The sequence below is a fragment of the Periophthalmus magnuspinnatus genome, chromosome 11 (assembly GCF_009829125.3).
Source record: "Periophthalmus magnuspinnatus isolate fPerMag1 chromosome 11, fPerMag1.2.pri, whole genome shotgun sequence".
Classification (NCBI taxonomy): Eukaryota; Metazoa; Chordata; class Actinopteri; order Gobiiformes; family Gobiidae; genus Periophthalmus; species Periophthalmus magnuspinnatus.
In genome coordinates this window covers 18,780,792-18,797,940 of record NC_047136.2, presented here as the reverse complement: position 1 = coordinate 18,797,940, position 17,149 = coordinate 18,780,792, and the positions used below count along the sequence as shown (strand labels likewise).

The 17,149-nt window shown below is 37.8% G+C and overlaps 1 protein-coding gene across 2 annotated transcripts in view; it reads left to right on the top strand.

The window, feature by feature from the left end:
- The first annotated feature begins 3,487 nt into the window (after positions 1–3,487).
- The window catches only part of septin7a (septin 7a), a 57,686-nt gene continuing 44,024 nt past the window's right edge, over positions 3,488–17,149 (top strand). For both annotated transcript variants that reach the window (XM_055225291.1, XM_055225290.1), the window contains exons 1-2: positions 3,488–3,609; positions 14,695–14,793. In XM_055225291.1, the coding sequence (XP_055081266.1) occupies positions 3,570–3,609; positions 14,695–14,793 (139 nt within the window). In that variant the 5' untranslated portion in view covers positions 3,488–3,569. The remainder of the gene's footprint in view (positions 3,610–14,694; positions 14,794–17,149) is intronic.

Genomic DNA, 17,149 nt, shown 5'->3' with positions numbered 1-17,149 from the left:
TGTAGTAGCCCTCAGAACAAAAGTGTCCCTGCTATGTGTCTTCCCAGCAGTGTCTAGGAGGAGTCAGGTGAGCTCTGGAGACACAACAAGAAAGCGGTGACTTTTTATGTGTATGCTCATGTAGTATGTTTTTAAGACTCATACTCTGTCTCTACCATGGATCGATTATAAAATCTCTATTTTGGACTTTCTTTCACAGTAACCATACTAACATGATAATTAATATGAAAAAATTAAGATACAAATTTTAAAAGAAAGAAATCACAAATAATTAGATTTCAGCCTGTACAAGTTTTAACTAAACTTGTATAAAAAATTAAACCTGAAATCCACAAGGTGTCACGCTTTATAAATTTGACATGTTAAAGCTACTATCTGTAATTAGATTGGGGGTCGGCCCTGTTGTATTCTTTTAGTAGTTTTAAGGTCCTATATTACACAAAATTGACTTGACTTGACTCCTATTCTAATGCTGTTACCTCATCAAAAACATACCTGAAGTTGTGTTTTATTTCATTCACACATGTTTGAGTAATCCTATGTTATTGGGCGCTCCTCATCTTCAAATCTCAAAATGCTCTTTGACCTTGTGATGTCATGAAACCATAATTTTCAACTTATCAGCTACCGTTTACCTTTTGTTCAGTAGAGATTACCCCATGACATCACAAAGTGGAACAAAGTGTTGAGAGAAGAACTAAATATGCAGAGTTTGTGTGTTAAACATTGCAAATGGAACAAAACATAACTCTAGGTATGTTTTTGATGAGGAAACGACATTATAGAATAGATTAGGAAATAGTGTATGGGCCCTTTTAGCATTTGTACTTGCTATTATAATGTTATTTACCACCATACAGGCATAAACTAGATCTTAGTTACATAATATGCAGTCTTTGGTCACAGTGGTGCTCTTCACGTAGCACATGCCTACAGAGAGCGTTGTGCTGCTGCTGCTGCATTGGTTTGACTGCTGCTGTGCGTAGGATGCCTCACGTCTCTTATTCTCTTTGATACTTTCTTTTTTTTTCAATCAAACACGCAGACCCCAGCAGCACATGTCTTTTATATGTCACATGTCTCTAGCACTGAACACCTTTTGTAAGGAATTGACAAGGAATCTTCTTACTGAGTTCTTACTGTTCCTTGGGGAAGGCATTAAATAGTTAAGTTGTACGATCCACTTTTCTATTTACTTATTTTATTGTATCACTTGAATGCTTTTATCCACTAATGGAGATTTGTGAGCATATGCAGCAGTGGTTCTCAAACAGTGGCGTGTGTCTCCCTTACAAACCCCTCCAGAAATTGCGGCTCCCTCAAAATTCTGCGGCACGGATCATCACCGGGACTCCCACCATGCACTGCATCACCCCCCATCCTCCAACAACTTCATTGGCTTCCCATAAAACAAAGAATCAACTTCAACATTCTCCTCACCACATTCAAAGCTATTCATAACCTAGCTCCACAATACCTCTCGCTCGCCCTGCTCCTCCTCCTCTTTCCATCTCTCTGTTCCCTCTGCCCATCTCGTCACCATGGGGGGCAGAGCCTTCAGCCGCTCTGCTCCCCAGCTCTGGAATTCACTCCCACCCGACCTCCGCGACACTGACTCCCTTCCTCTCTTTAAATCACGACTCAAAACTGACCTGTCCAGACAATCCTACACCACATATCCAATCACACTGTCATCCAGTTTTGTATTGTATTGTACAGTGGCCTTGGGTGTTTTGAAACGCACTTGTAAATAAATGAAATGCATTATCATTATTTTTACTAGTGGTAGGCAATGTGAGCTTCTTAAAGAGGAGGTATTTTACTTTTATGGGCTATTAACTGCTAACACATAATATATTTAGATAATCATGTTACCGTTTATTGTTTCACTTTTGTTTGTGATGCTCTGAGTCAGACCTTTATCACAACATAATCAGTGTGCATCCCGCTAATGTAATACTGCACATTGCATGAGGTTTGTGAGGGTGCTGTATCATGTTTTTTGTATATTTATGAAGAATTGTCATGTTGGAGCACAGGTGACGTAGCTTGTGAGTTGAGCATTGCAAAGAATCTTACAGCTAAGTGTAAGGAGGATTTGACAAGGGCCTGGGAGAAAAAAACTCAAACATGCATGGATGACATCTATTTTCTTAAACAGCTCATATTACGCTGTTTTCTAATCTATGTTGTAATGTTGTTTCGTCATCACAGACATACCTGAAGTTGTGTTTTGTTCCATTCACACATGTTTAATCCACAAACCCTGCATATTTAGGCTGAGTTCTTCCCTCAAATTGAAAACACTCTGTTCCACCTCGTGATGTCATGTGGTAATACAGGAAGTGATCCACAGTGTTTTTAAACTACACACACCTTCACTAGAATCAGATTAGATGATTTCAGACAGAAATTTGCCAATCTCTACTGAACAAAAGTTAAAAGGTAGATGTTGAGCTTTGGAGATGGAGACAGCCAAATAATAAAGGATTACTCAAACATGTGCGAATGAAACAAAACACAACTCCAGGGATGTCTTTGAGGAGGTAACAACATTCTAACATGGCTAAAACCTAAGAGTCCATTTTGTGCAATATAGGACCTTCAAATAAAACTTAGTCTGACAAATTTGAGAACCACTGTGCTATATTATTAATTAATTATGGAAACACATGCACAATATATGTATTATGTAACTAAGTTATATATGATACAGTAGGCTTTTCAAACCAAAGTGGTTAAAAATAAAATCAATTTGCACAATTGTTTAAAAAGGAATGCCTATGAACGATAAACACATTTTCTATTATATTATATTGAATTGTTATCTGTGGATTATTTAAATTTTGTTCACAGATTCTCACTAATGTATTATATGCATATCAAAAATATTTTCTTTTTCAGAAAGTTTTGGTGATTATGAAATCTCCCTCTGGGTGTCACTGTTGACTGTCCCAAGAGAGTTTGAGCGCAGTAGCGAGCACTGGTCGACAACTTTACTTATTTTTTATATTTGTAGGTATTGTTGTATGGACGTATAATTGGATTAGGAGGTGGAGAATGTCAGCTACCCTATTTTTATTTTAATATCTTTAATATCTTTTAATATCTACGTACGTACTTTTTTTTTTTTTTTAAAAGCTCCCAAAATTGCATTATTGTTTATTATTTTTATGTATTTATATTATGCATTTATTTAGTGCAATTTTGGAGCAGCGAGTAGTTTATTTAGTTACCACAAAATCTGATTTTTTTTTCTATTCTCGCGAGATTTTATTCCGGCACCCTCAAACGAGACTTTACGCAGAACACGCAAATTAAACTTTTTTTTATACATTTACTTAATTATTTTACTTCTTAGTCCACACACATATATACATTAAAAATACACCATAAATTATTCTATAGTTATTTATTTTGTTGTTGACGCCCTTCTCTCGTTCACCACACCGCGTGCCTTCACTCCTCAGTCATTTGCGCGTCCCTCCTGGCAGTACTACTACTATTACTACTACTACCGCTGCCCCAGCTCTGCTCCACTCCACAGCCCCACAGCCCAGCGCACGGGAATGTCAAGCGAACCAGACCGCGACGGCATCATGGGTACGTCTATTTACCACTTTTAAACTCACCTTTAAGCTTGTAGATGCTAAGTTTTGCGCTAACTTTACGCTCGCACATAGAGAGAGACCTGTTTACCAAAGCGATCAAACTTCTCCCGCTGCGGTTGGTGTTTAACTTGTTAGCTTAGCCTCGTAACTATCACATAACTTTATCTCCAAAGCGCTAACTACATTGCGGTTTCGTTTATTTTTCGTGTAAGTGCTAATCGGAATGATCCAAGCTGAGTTCTTCCGGGAAAATTAATCTATTTTTGACGCGATCGCACGCTCCTTTCTGCCGCCCACATGCTGCGCTGCTTTGGCTCCAGTTTGGTGAACGTTAGCAAACTGCACATGCATTCACTCCTGGCGCAAAAAAGTGTGCAAAAAGTGGTGAGAAATGGCACACGTTCCCCAAAACCTTTGTAATTTATTGCTAAAGTTATATAAAATAAAACATATATTAAAAAAATCTTCAACTCTCAGATGGAGGGTAAGGATCAATGTTTTTCTGTTTGATTTGGTAGAATTTTAGAAGTAAATGTATACACTGAACATAACATTTGTTTTGAAAAAATCTAAGACAACTGATCTGAAATTAAAGTCTTTTAAATCTTAATAAATATCCACATTTTGACGCAATAGTGATTAAATAATTTGACCAAGATGTTAAACTTTGCACCAGTTTTGTTCTGTTTGGGCCCTTTGATATTAACCATAAACTAAATCAATTTGCGTTTTACACCATGTTTTAAAATGGATTGGCTATTTTGCTCTTTAAAATTGACTTATGTTAACAAAACTTTATTGACTGAATTATCCTTTAATCAATACAGGTCTCAGTTTAGATCAGTGTAAATATGACAAAGCAACAATCCTACAGTGTATATTTTCTTATAATTGTAGGTCCAAATGCAGCACAACTCTTGCCAATCGCCTAATGTCCTCTTATGGGATATAGGAGATATAGAGGTGGGGGGTATCTTCTTTGGGGAGCCAAGTAGTCTGTTGGTTCTCTGTTGTTTGGACATTGGCAGTGACAGAGCACAGATTGGTAGCAGAACAGACACAATACTACAGGAAGTGTAAGGTGGAAGATATTTACCCTTTTTTAGGCGAGGGGATTTCTGTGTTAAAGTACTTTTAGTTCATCACACTCAGTTAGTGTATTGGTGGTCAGATTAGGGCTCGGAAAGTAAGTGAATAGAAATTGAGAATCGAGAATGAAATGAAAAAAATATTTAGCCAATCTCTTGTTAGTAAAAGCATACATTTTGACAGAGCTAGAACTTCAGAGGAATAAATTGAGCATTTTTATATGTTAAATTGCAATAATTAAAGGTATAGTATGTAACTTTTTTAAGGTAGCACGTCGCCAGCATGATTCCATGGAAATTAAAAGTTAAAGCCATACTATGGAACATTTTCCACGGAAGTAGATGCAGTTTCTGCCATGCTGTGGAAGATTATAGCCAAAGGAACTACATTTCCATGGCAACAAGCAGGAACAAATTCAGGTCAAATTTGTGGAGATGCAAGCCCTTTCGAAGTAAGGGCACATGTATTGCCAAGTTTTTCAATTTAATAACCACAACCAGACTGTCTTTTGAGTCTATTTTATGGCTAAAATGTGACATACTGTGGCTTTAAAGTCTGTATTTTTTGACAAAACATACAGGAAAAACAGGGAATGTCCAGCAAATAACTTTGGAATACCATGCAGGCATGAGCAGTAGAAGACTAAGGGATGTCAACATGAAGCTATGTGCATTGTCATCATTTTGAATTTGTTCAACAGCCAAAATGATAATGGGTTTATTCACATTGGAACTGATCAGTTTTAAACACATAATGAATCATATGTCCAGAAGCATGTAGTACAGACCGTAGCCGCCCCCTGAGTACATGTGCACAAATGACACGGTTCAAGTCTCTCTTCACATATTTACATGTGTCTCCAGTTTCACTTGAGCTGCCTATTATTACCACTGCATTGTTGACCAGATTAGCAATGTCAGCTATGTAACTTTTCTCGTTATAGTGCTTTGGAATTTGATATATGATGCAAGCTACAATAATAGTAAGGGAGTTACTATACCATCAGTATTTGAAGGCCTTATCATATTACACTGAAAGCTGAAAGATGCATTTGTTCTAATTTGATAACATTTCATTGATCATAATGCTTTGCTTAGTGTATCCAATATTAAAGGTGCTGTATCAGAGTTGTATTGTCTTTAAAATGAACTAGTTCTGTTTTTTACTTTTTTAACAGTTTGCAGTGGTCCAAAGTTATTCTGCTCTTACGTTATGCATTCAAAGCATCCTAATTATTCACCGAGATGAGTTTATAAATGCTTTTCACAACTTTCAGAGACAAGCGTGTAGTTTTGCCATCAGTAAAGCTAACAACAACTTGCATGCTAAGAACCGTTTGTTCTGTGCCATCTTTCAGTTCCTTGGAGTAAATGCCCGCATTAATGAGTCAGTTAATTCACAGCAGCAGCGCAGGTGCATCACGACTGCTCTCTGTACAAAAAATGGCTACAACAGCACTCTTTTAACTTTTAATATAGTCCTACATAGTAATGCATGATGATGGAACTAAAAACTAAAGCAAACAAAAAAAGTAGGCTACTATATAATGCATACAAAGCCTTAAAAAACATATTTACAAATGTGTAAAGCAGCTCAAAAGCTCAGTATAACTTAACTATAGACTTCCTATGTCCTTGTAATGTTTCATACAGGCCTACATTAATTCTTTCCACACTGTAAACTTTTTAATTTCTGCCTCGTGTTTTCACTTGTCGTTGTGGTAAAAACTTTTAGATGAGTTGTATTCCCTCTCTCATGACGTTATGCTGATACTGAGCAGTTTCGTAGAAATGTCTTCCCTCCAAATGCAAAAAGAAGCTGGTATATGTAAACATGTGTCCTCTGCTCTCTACCTCTGACCTGGGGCTACAGTGTGTGCGGCTGGAGCAGGGGGCAGAGCTGGGGCTCAGGGTGAGCATTCTGAGGGGGAAAACCTCGGAGGAAAAGCATCTGAAACATCCATCCATATCCCTCAGATTTTTATCAATGTCATTATTTTAACAATACTAACAGTACCCAGCCCTACATGTAATCTGTAAGTGATCTATAAGTTTATTTCCCAACTCTCTGCTTTTAGATAGTTTCTGTATTATGTGAACATATGTGATTTCTCATTGTCACATTAGATCAATTTATTAAGTCCAGGTAATATTTTTATTCCGGCACTTGTACGGACAACCTTGTAATTCACCAACAAGCCCCCATCAAGTCATATAGCTACATCATAATTAGGCCGTCATAGAAGCCAGCCATACCAAATCATAGGTTCTTGGGATTACCATGTCATAAAGAGAAATTGATGTTATTGTATGTATATAGTGAATGCCCTACAGCTCAACTCAACCTCTCGCTTAGTCCAGCCTCTGAACATGTTGCTTTACTGAATTTTCTATGCTCTCTATCTTTTCTGTCCCCTAGGCTACATCAGAGAACTTGATGCATTAAGTTAGTACTGAAGAGGGGGTGTTATGCTTAGCTTTCTACCATGTTATAATGTTGTTTCCTCATCAAAAAAGTGCCTGTTGTATATGAAGCCAGAAGTTGTATATGTCATCCATGCATGTTTGAGCATTTTGGCGATCCCTCTCTTTGGCCATTTGAACCCTCCTTACAGTTAGCTGTAAGATTCTGTGCACTGCTCAGCCCACAAGCCTACGTAATCCATGCTCCCACACGACAATTCTCCATAAATATACAAAAACATGAAAAAATTAAAAGTGACACTTATAAGACATGTTAATAAGTTGTTGGAGAATATAGCATTTTCAAAACAATAGGTAGGTAACATGGTAATCTAAATACAGTATGTGGTGGCAGTTAATACACCATAGAAGTAAAATACTCCCTCTTTACGTTAAAGCAATATATATAAAGCAATTCATATTTAAATCAAGATTGAGTCCGTCATGTCTAATTGTCATTGATAAGCTTGAGGCATTTTGATGGAACGGTCTACAGCCATTCTGTTGGTAAAAGCATGTGGTTTTGGACAGAGTTTAGACTTTGGAAGGAGAAATTGAGCTAATTTTGTGTTGGCATTGATTAAAAGGCTGTCTTGTTTTGCTCATTAAATCAGTAGTGAAGGCCATTTTTATTTTGTTTTTCAACAGATGAAATTGAAATTGAAAAACAAGATTAGACGGAGAGGGAGGGAGAAAAATGTGATTAACTATCTTGCCATATTGCCTAGCCGTACAAGCATTTGCCTTGCCTAAACCATTATGCAAAACTCTCGATGTTGCACTCTTATCTCTCTCTCATATCTTTGTCCAGCTTTTGGCAATACTACATCAGATACATTGTGAGAGTAATGTCACAAAGCCTGAAGATTTTTGATACTTTAGTAACATGAGTGAACCTAAACTGCCTTAATATGATACAATAATTAAGAACACTAATATTTTGTCAGAGCCGTAAAGCAGTACAAAATTACCCAGTACAGTAAATGTATGTGAGCAGCGCTGTGCCTGTAGTGACCTCGGCATGAGCCACGGTGCAGTAAAGCCACTGAGCTAATCCCATTACATACACATGGCTCAGGTTTACTGTCTGTGAGTGACAAGGCACTATCAGACCCACATCACAACAAACGCACAAGCTCTCTGCAACCTAAAAGAATGAGGAAATTTGAAAATTGGTTTGAGTACTGGTAAAAGGTCACATGGTTACATTTTTATATAGGGTTAGGGATAGCTTTTTGCACCTCACAGAACTTTACACCAAGGAACCTCTCACCCATTCACGCACACATTCATACACCAGTGTATACAGGCACTGGGGGCATGGTAAGTTAAGTGTCCCAAGAACACAACTGCAACATTCATCTGTGGGAGCTAGGATCGCACCGCCAACCTGTGGGTCATTGGATCTGACCGCTCAAAGAATGATATTTATGTTGAGCGTGGGATTTGAACTGCCAACCTTTGGATTACACTTAGCTACTGTCACTCAACCTATAACCTATATTAATCTATAAATCAATTAATTAATTCAGCGGAGAAAAGAGGGTAATTCACTGTAAAAGTTGAATAAATGCTGTTTTCTGATATTTAGAAGTTTTTAGAAATTGTCTTTTTTTTTTTTTTTGCAACCCATTCTTACAAAAACAATATGTAGTCTCAAGGTTTCATATAAGTTAGCACAGCAGTTGAAATTGTTTACATAGCAGTATGTACGTCTAATGGCTATTATTAGATATTGATAATCATGGCAGACTGATGTCTCTCTCAAATGCATCTTCACTGAAACTAGTTATTTACCCTGACTGGAAATGTGTTTTTTTTCTGCATTTGACTCATCTAATAGAAGCAGTGGGCCTTGTCACGCCTGTGGAACATTCTTCTGTACCTTCTCCTGGTCTCATGCCTTGGGTTAGGTTGATGTAGAATGTTCACACTTCAGTCTCTCACTGTTTGGTATCAAACCTTGAACCTTCTTGATGTGAGGCAAGAGTACTTGAAACTCCTAACCAAGCTTGTCTTTCTTAATAACACACATTAGGGCATGGGATGCCAGGTTCCTTAATGATTTGATTTGTTCCTTAATACATGACACACAATAGGATAATGTCACAATTTTGGAATATGCAGTCATAATCATTAAATGGTAAGATTTCCTCCAATATTTTTAAGAAACAAATTCAAATACATTTTAATAGATAGATTTTAATAACAGTATAGTAAATTACTGCCTGCACACAACTGAAAGGAAATGCTCTCATGTTAATCATCGATACATAATCTCTTCAAAAAGACGTCTCCATGAAGCAGATTTTCCCAATAGGAAGCTGTGCATTCTTACAGTTCTTATCAGTATCCTTGTGTATGATGGTGTATGACATTGGTATGGTGCTTGGGGGTCGTGGGAAGGGCTCGGAGCGTTCATGTTTTGCTCTGCTGCTGTTATGATCCGTGCCTCTGGGCTGGTCGGACCTCCTCCATAACCTTGCACTTCCTGTAGCTTCACCACATGTTTCCACCACAGAGCTAACAGCAGCAGCATCTGTCTGCTCAACACTGTAAAGCGCTGATTTTGCTTTCCCTTAAGCTCTCGTGTGGCAGGTTGGCGTCTGCCATTGTCTGAGTTGGTTCCAGGCTTCTTTTGTAAAATGTGTTGTTTTTGAATTGGTTTAATACTTCTGTCTCTGTCCCACACATCATGAGCGTATAAGAAGGTGCCACACTGCATTCACAAATGTAGGACTAGGTTATTTGTGCATTAAATGTTGATTATACTTGGTGACCTCACTCTTGTGAGCTCAAAGTCATTTTAGAATGTTGTTACCTCATCAAATCATAAGCTTATCTGGAGTTTAGTTTCATTCACACATGCTTGAGTAATCCTGCTTTTGTCTGTCTACATCTCCCATGCTCAAAATGCTCTGTTCCACCTTGTGATGTCAGGTAGTTTTTAAGATAACATCGACCTTTTACCTTTTGTTCAGTAGAGATTAGAAATGCCAGGGCTGAAATTATCCAAATGATTCCAGTTGAAGTGTATGGAGTTTAAAAACTCAGTGGACCACTTCTGTTTCACCATATGACATCACAAGGTAGAAGAGTGTTTTCTGTTTGAGAGAAGAACTCAGCCTATAGAGAGGGAGAGGTAGCAGTTGGTGATGAAATGTTCCATTCCTTCTAAGTATTTCCTCTGGAAGTTCTAAGAGTATTTCCTCTGGAATGTCTTTGGTCACATTTGGTGTAAAACGCCTGTAGAATCTCAGAGGTCTATAGCTAGCTCCTGAGCTAGCTCCTGAGCTAGCTCCTGAGCTAGCTCCTTAGCTAGCCTCTTGCATGGTCTCCATGGAAGCAGGAAAAACAAACAATCCAACAGTTCCTTACGAATGTCCTTTATACTGCACATCCTGCACTTCTTATTTGGTTAGTTGGAGGCTGCACTAGCACTGATTAATGACTGGCTGCAGGTGCTGGGGTTTAGGTATTGACCATTCACACCAGAGAAACTCCTTTTAGGTTTAAACTAACTGGTTTTCAGTACTGAAACTGGAAAACCAAATATGGGACTCCTGTGAGGCTCATTCTGCTTTCTGATTGGATAATCGTGTCCAATGTTTTGTAACTAATTGTTACCAGTCAAAGCTGTATTTGATTTGAACACATTTACGTCATATCTGGGCAGACATTTTAAGTCAGGTTTATTCAATTTTAAAAGGAACTGTATGTAAGATTTAGATTTTCGAGGTGTTAACTTTTCTGATGGAAGGTCGCCACCTGCTCATGTATTGTACTTTTACACTTAAAAAATACCTTGAAGCATGAATTGTTGCTTTGAATGGGCTAACCAGTAATTTGCTGGTTTCCATGGAGATAGAGAAGTTGGATTCCAGACTGTAGAACATTCAGTCCAAGTCCACTTCGTCAACTTGACCACAGTACTTTAGACCTCCATGAAGCTTGTTGTCTGTTTTGAGGTGTCATTTCCACTGTAGGCCAAAAGTGTCTTCGCCAACCGCCACTTCGCCTCTTGTGCTATGTAACACTCTGCAAATGTGCTTATGTTTGCACGCAGCCAGAGCCTTCTGCATTCTATCAAGTGTCTGTCTGCTGTAGAGAAAGCCCCACAAGGGAGCAATTTTCTGTCAGGGCATCATAATGAGAGGAAGAGGAGGATGCATAGTGAAGAAGCAGGATTAAGATGGTGACAACTTCCATAAACACAGAGCAAATAACTGTGATATTGCTGCACTTTGGTCCGTCTCTAGTTCTACTGATTAGGTTAGCAGATACAGGAGTGAAAACACTGTTGGACAATGTATCAGTCAGCCCAGGTTTATCCAAAAATAAGGACAGAATACCCCAGGAAAAAGCTGAAAGTGACCGCCCACCACGAGGTTCCGAAAGTACATTTCTCATCCATTTTCCCATAGATTTCCAGAAAATGTTCAGGTTTGAAAACTTATTGGGGCTAATCATCTATGTGGTAACTAATTACCACAAGCCTTATAATTTTTTATGTGTTATGGACATTGGTTACCACATGGCTTGTGTATAAACTTTTGAATATCTATGTGAGACTATTGAGCTGTAGCAGTGGACAATAAAGTTTAAATACCGTTTTATGCGGTAGGTGAAAAAAAACAGTTATGGATGAACATGCTCATTACTGTTCAGTAATCTAACACAGGACTACGGTTGGATATGGCAATAAATAAAATGGTGCTCTTGTTGGTTAATTACTCTGGAACATTCTATTCAATGGTTGTGTTTTTTAATTTTGTTTTTAATGTTTTGTATCAGCCCTTTGCACTTCGTGCCACTGTTGCACTTTATGCTTCATTTGCACTTGTGCTCAACTTTGATTCCCACAATACACAAGCACCTGACTCTGTGGATTGCTAAATGCATGTGGTCTTTTTATGCTGTGATCGGTGATTGCAAACAGAATTGCCTCTCGGGGATAAAGTTTTCTTAACTGAGCTCAGCTGAACTAAGTACTGTACCAACAACTGTTGTGTAAGGTGTTCAGTAATGGTAAAATGTTTTTATGTGTATGTAAATGTACATTTATTAAACTCATCTGCTCTATTTAAGTAGTGTTCTTTTTACTCTTATTTCCTTCCAGTGGAACTCAAACAGACCAATAAGAAACACAACAAATTGGCCCTCTTAAATAAACAATGAGAAGTACTTAGTACTTGGAACGTCAGCAGAGGATGTTTGTAATACTATTGTCTTTGTTCACTGTTCTCAACATTGTCACCTGTCACTTTTTACACACAAGATAATTTATACCCTTCTGCATACAGTTTTTATGGTGAAATCTGTTAAGTGACATGGTATGAATGTTTTAAATAGGAAGTACAGTTATGTAGATTCTGTGACAGGAATTCTTTCAAAGCATCTTCTTGCAGAGGCAAACTTTTTGACATAGGGGCCACAGTGGATTCTAAGATTTGACAGAGGGGCCGGACATGAATATGAATATAATATATATATATATATATATATATATATATATATATATATATATATATATCTCATTAGGTATTTGGCCTGTAACATGTAGTAAAGCATGAATAAGCTATGAATTGTTTTCCAAATGCATTAATTCAATTAATAATGAATTTATTAAATTTCAGTAAAATAAACACAGCAGCAAAACTTTGAACAAGGTTTATCCTTACCTATTTTAATATAATTTGGTCACATTTGGTGGGCTGGATTAATAAGACCAAAGGGCCGTAGTGTGTCCATGTTTGTAATAATTTGAGCACTGATGATGCAAGAACAATTATTTGTTTTATTGTGCAGTGCATTTGTACTCATTAGCTAACTTTGCTAATAACGCAATTAGCTAATTAGCTACAACATATTGCATTTTATTCTCATGGCTTTAATGAAGTTTGTACAGTACTTGTAACAGAAAAGTAATCCTAATGCCATGTATCAAATGCAGGTATTTTCAGTTTATATAAGCAACAACTGGATATTTGGGGGTAGGCCTAACTATCATTTCATCTTTCATGTTCCTTCTTGGCCACAGGCTGTTTTGGTAGATATTTTTGGTCAGTTAACACACTCTGTTTTAGTGTGGTAGTATCATTTTTTTATGTATCTTAACTTTTGTGTCATCTTATCCCTCTTAAAAAAATTGTGTCACTAATAGGTTTTCTTTTTTCTCTTTTTGTTCCTTGGCGTTCCCGTCTGCCCTGCCCGGCTCCCCCACATGGTTTCACCCTCTCCATGGCTGCTCCATTCTGCGGCACCAGCTGTGAGTATTGTACTAAATCACATTTTTGTTTTACGAGTCCTCCGGGTCCACACAGCACATTGAAAAGCATTCATTGAGCTGAGTCATTTCCACCGCTCGGCAAATCTCCAAAATAATTTACAGTTTTATCAAAGCACTGACAGGAAACACCTTTGTCATTTCGAGTAGAGATGGTCAGCTGCTCTTCATTTTTGTGAGAGTAAAATTTGTATTTAGATGCCAAGTCCTCAGATAGTATCAAGTGACACTACATAACTTTGTTCCCCAAACTGCTAAGAAGTATATAGATACGAAACAAACTGTGAAGAGTTTAAAGGTTCTATATTGTGCAAAATCGACTCTTGTGAACTTAAAGCCGTGTTAGAACATTGTTTCCTCCTCAAAAACATACTCAAACGTGTGTGAATGAAGCAAAATGCAACTCTGGGGTAACCCCTTATTTTTAGTCTGTCTACATCTCGAAAGATCAGAATGCTCTGTTCCACCTTGACATGTCGTGAAAAGATAGTTTTCAAGTTCCCTTTATTTCGATAGAGATTGGCAATTCCAGGCCTGAAATCATCCAATTGACTAGTGAAGGTGTGTGGAGTTTAAAAACACAGTGGACCACTTCCTTCTTTATTATTCTATATATCTTGCTTCATATATTTGATGTCTTCCGTATGTATGTAAAATATAGTAGCGGTAATCATAAAATACATGTGATTTAGACACTTGATTGCTTCACAGGTAAAATGACTTAGATCAAGTAACTAACTCATTGCAGAATAACAGCAAAGCAAAAAAAATAGATGAACAAAAGGAAGCTCTGTCTGTCACTCAAGTTCCTAAAGGATAATTATTAAAGTTATTTTGATGTTGATTGATTTTATTTTGAAATGGTTATATAAAATGTTATAGCAAATATCAAGACATGCGAGTCCAAATATACTGATACACAAGTAGAAAAATCCGATTAAAATATAGTAAATATATATAGGATGTAGTAGAATTAGTATTAATTTTTAAATTGTTCATTGACATCCACACGAAGTTTCATGTTTTTGTTGTATTAACCCTATTCATATACCGTATAGCTGTGTGCCTTTACTGGTGAATCAGAATAGCTAAAACCCTCCAGCAGACACAGTACACTGAAATGTATTGTAAATATACTTCACTGTAAAGCAGCACTGTCTGTAACAATCACTAGATGTTTCCCAGAGCTGTTGAATTGCCATCAAAGAAGAATTTTTAACCCAGTTTATTTTTGGTTCACAGCAACCAAAGAACCTGGAGGGCTACGTGGGCTTCGCAAACCTCCCCAACCAAGTGTACAGAAAATCAGTCAAGAGAGGCTTCGAGTTTACGCTCATGGTAGTGGGTAAGTATTTGTCTTTTGGCACTTCCACAGTCAAAATAAATGCAGAATTTCAGCCAAGGTCTTAGACCGTATATATATAAAAATGGACATGGCTAAGCTGCTAGCTGTTGTGTTAGAAATAGGAAGTGAGCATGGGTGTGCTTCCGGCTAAATTGACTCTTGCCCCAATTCACTTTCTATTGAAAAAGAACATCACTCCTTTCTCAGTAACTGCTGCTGTCAGGCTCATCATTCTGACCTTAAATGTTCATATTAACTCGCTTTACATGATCCTGGTGTTTTTGGGTTTTTTTTGCTATTGTGTCCATAAATCAATATATGAACATTAATAATAGACCGATCAGTTGCCCTCTTTCACTGAGGTCTCTTTTGCAAGCGTTAGCAGCAGGTTTAATTGTCAGTGTTGCTAAAACAGAGGTACTGGTGGGAAGGGGCAGTACCTATATCTGTTAGCGGTACTGCAGTACCGCTAACAGATATAGGGGCCACATTTGCCCCAATATCTGTTAGCCTCAATGAGCTTCATCTAGCTGCAGCTGGTCGGTGTGAGTGACGTCACAGTCACACTTAGTCCACTACATTTTACAGTCTATGAGCAAGATGGAAAAATAGGATGTATGTATTGAATTGAACTTTGACGCTTCAATTGGAGGTAGAGGTGACAGCAGTGCAGTGATGGAAGAAAATGATGCTTTGTTTGTGGAAATTCTGATTGAACCATTTGCGTAAAACATTTGATTATTGATTAGATTAGTATTTTTAATTTTAATAATAGGATTTTATTTTCAGAGTTCACATTTTAAATGCATGCAGACAAATTTTCTGTTCATATTTTAGTCTTTTTGTCAGACTACTGACATATTTCAGCACATTTTTACAGATCTAAACTACAAAGTTAGCATTTTTCTATGTAAAATAAGTCATAACTAAGAATACTTTGTTTGTGGAACTTCAGGCATTGCAGCTTTTGTGATTTCCAAATTCCATCCATTCAAATCTATATTGTGGTTGCAATCTCGCAGCCCTAGTGTAAATTACCTTCTCCAGGGCCTACACACATGAACAGGAGGAGGTGGAAAGGCTGAGGAGGCTGGTGGTTCTACTGTTGTGGTCAAGGAAGTTTTTTGTGCATAGCTGGAAAGATGCAGGAAGAATGAGTGACTTTATTTATAATCAATTTCTTTGTGATAGTTTGGGAGGCAAGATGCTGGGGTGTGGTTGGGTAACAGTGACATATAGGTTAAAGGTGCACTAACTCTTCTGATGGTTGGGATCTGTTACCTGCTTGTCTCCATGGAAATGTTCTAGTTCTGCCTGGAATATTCCCCAGTGTGTCCCTAAATGTATTAGTTCAGTTACAAGTGTTTTTATTTCTCAGAAATGGTTTGAAAACCATGCATTCCTGCTGTGAGCTGGGTGGCCTCCCTGTAGATCTGACCTGTAATTTGGCCTGGTGGCGTCACTTGTTTCCATGGAAATAATCTTAATGCCATATTGTGGAACATTCTCTAGCTACTAGCTATAGTTGCCATTTTTCATAAATAGCTTTTTTCAAAATTCTATATGTATGAGTGACTGACAGCAACTCAGATTGTTTGCAATTTGTAGTGTCGGCTGTCAACCTTAATTCTACAGCAGAGGCCAATATTTTGCTTGACCAATCAGTTGCCTCATATGTGTGAAGTTTTATTTGAACACTTTTGTCTAAAGAGGGCACTGCAAAACTGTGACTACACTGTTCTATTATCCAATTTGCAGTAAGACAAGTTCATGGATGAGTTTGTACTAAATTCAAATGAGTTGATTTGGGTAGAATTACCAAAATCTGTCCAAAAATATTGGCAGAGCTTATCGGCCATTGGTTTCTCTGGATCCTAAACAATCTGCATCGGCCATGGAAAAACCCATATCTGTCATGTCTGTCAATCTTTAGTTGTTTGTACAGTTATGGAAAGGTTGGCGGTTCAAATCTCTGATTTACCTGTTCATGGTGTTCTTCAGCTCTGTATTTTGCTAGCGTTGCCTGTATGAAGTTGTGTGCGTGCATCTCAAACCGTATAAATCTGAATCCTACAAAAACTATAGCAGAACTTGAGAAAAATGACAAAATGCCCAAAACACTAAGTTTCACTTAGTATTTTTGTGGAAGCTCAAATGCACTAGTCATGGTTGTATTTGAAGAGGATGCATGAAACAAGAGTCCAGGAAACCATATTTAAAACAAATGCTCGCCTCAGAGTGTAACAGGCTGTGTGACTGTGAGCGCTGGGAGGAGGCTTCCTGTCATTCCATTCACAGAGCCAAGTGCGAACTGAAGCAGCTGATGGAGCCAGACGCACCCATAGGAGCCCCACAG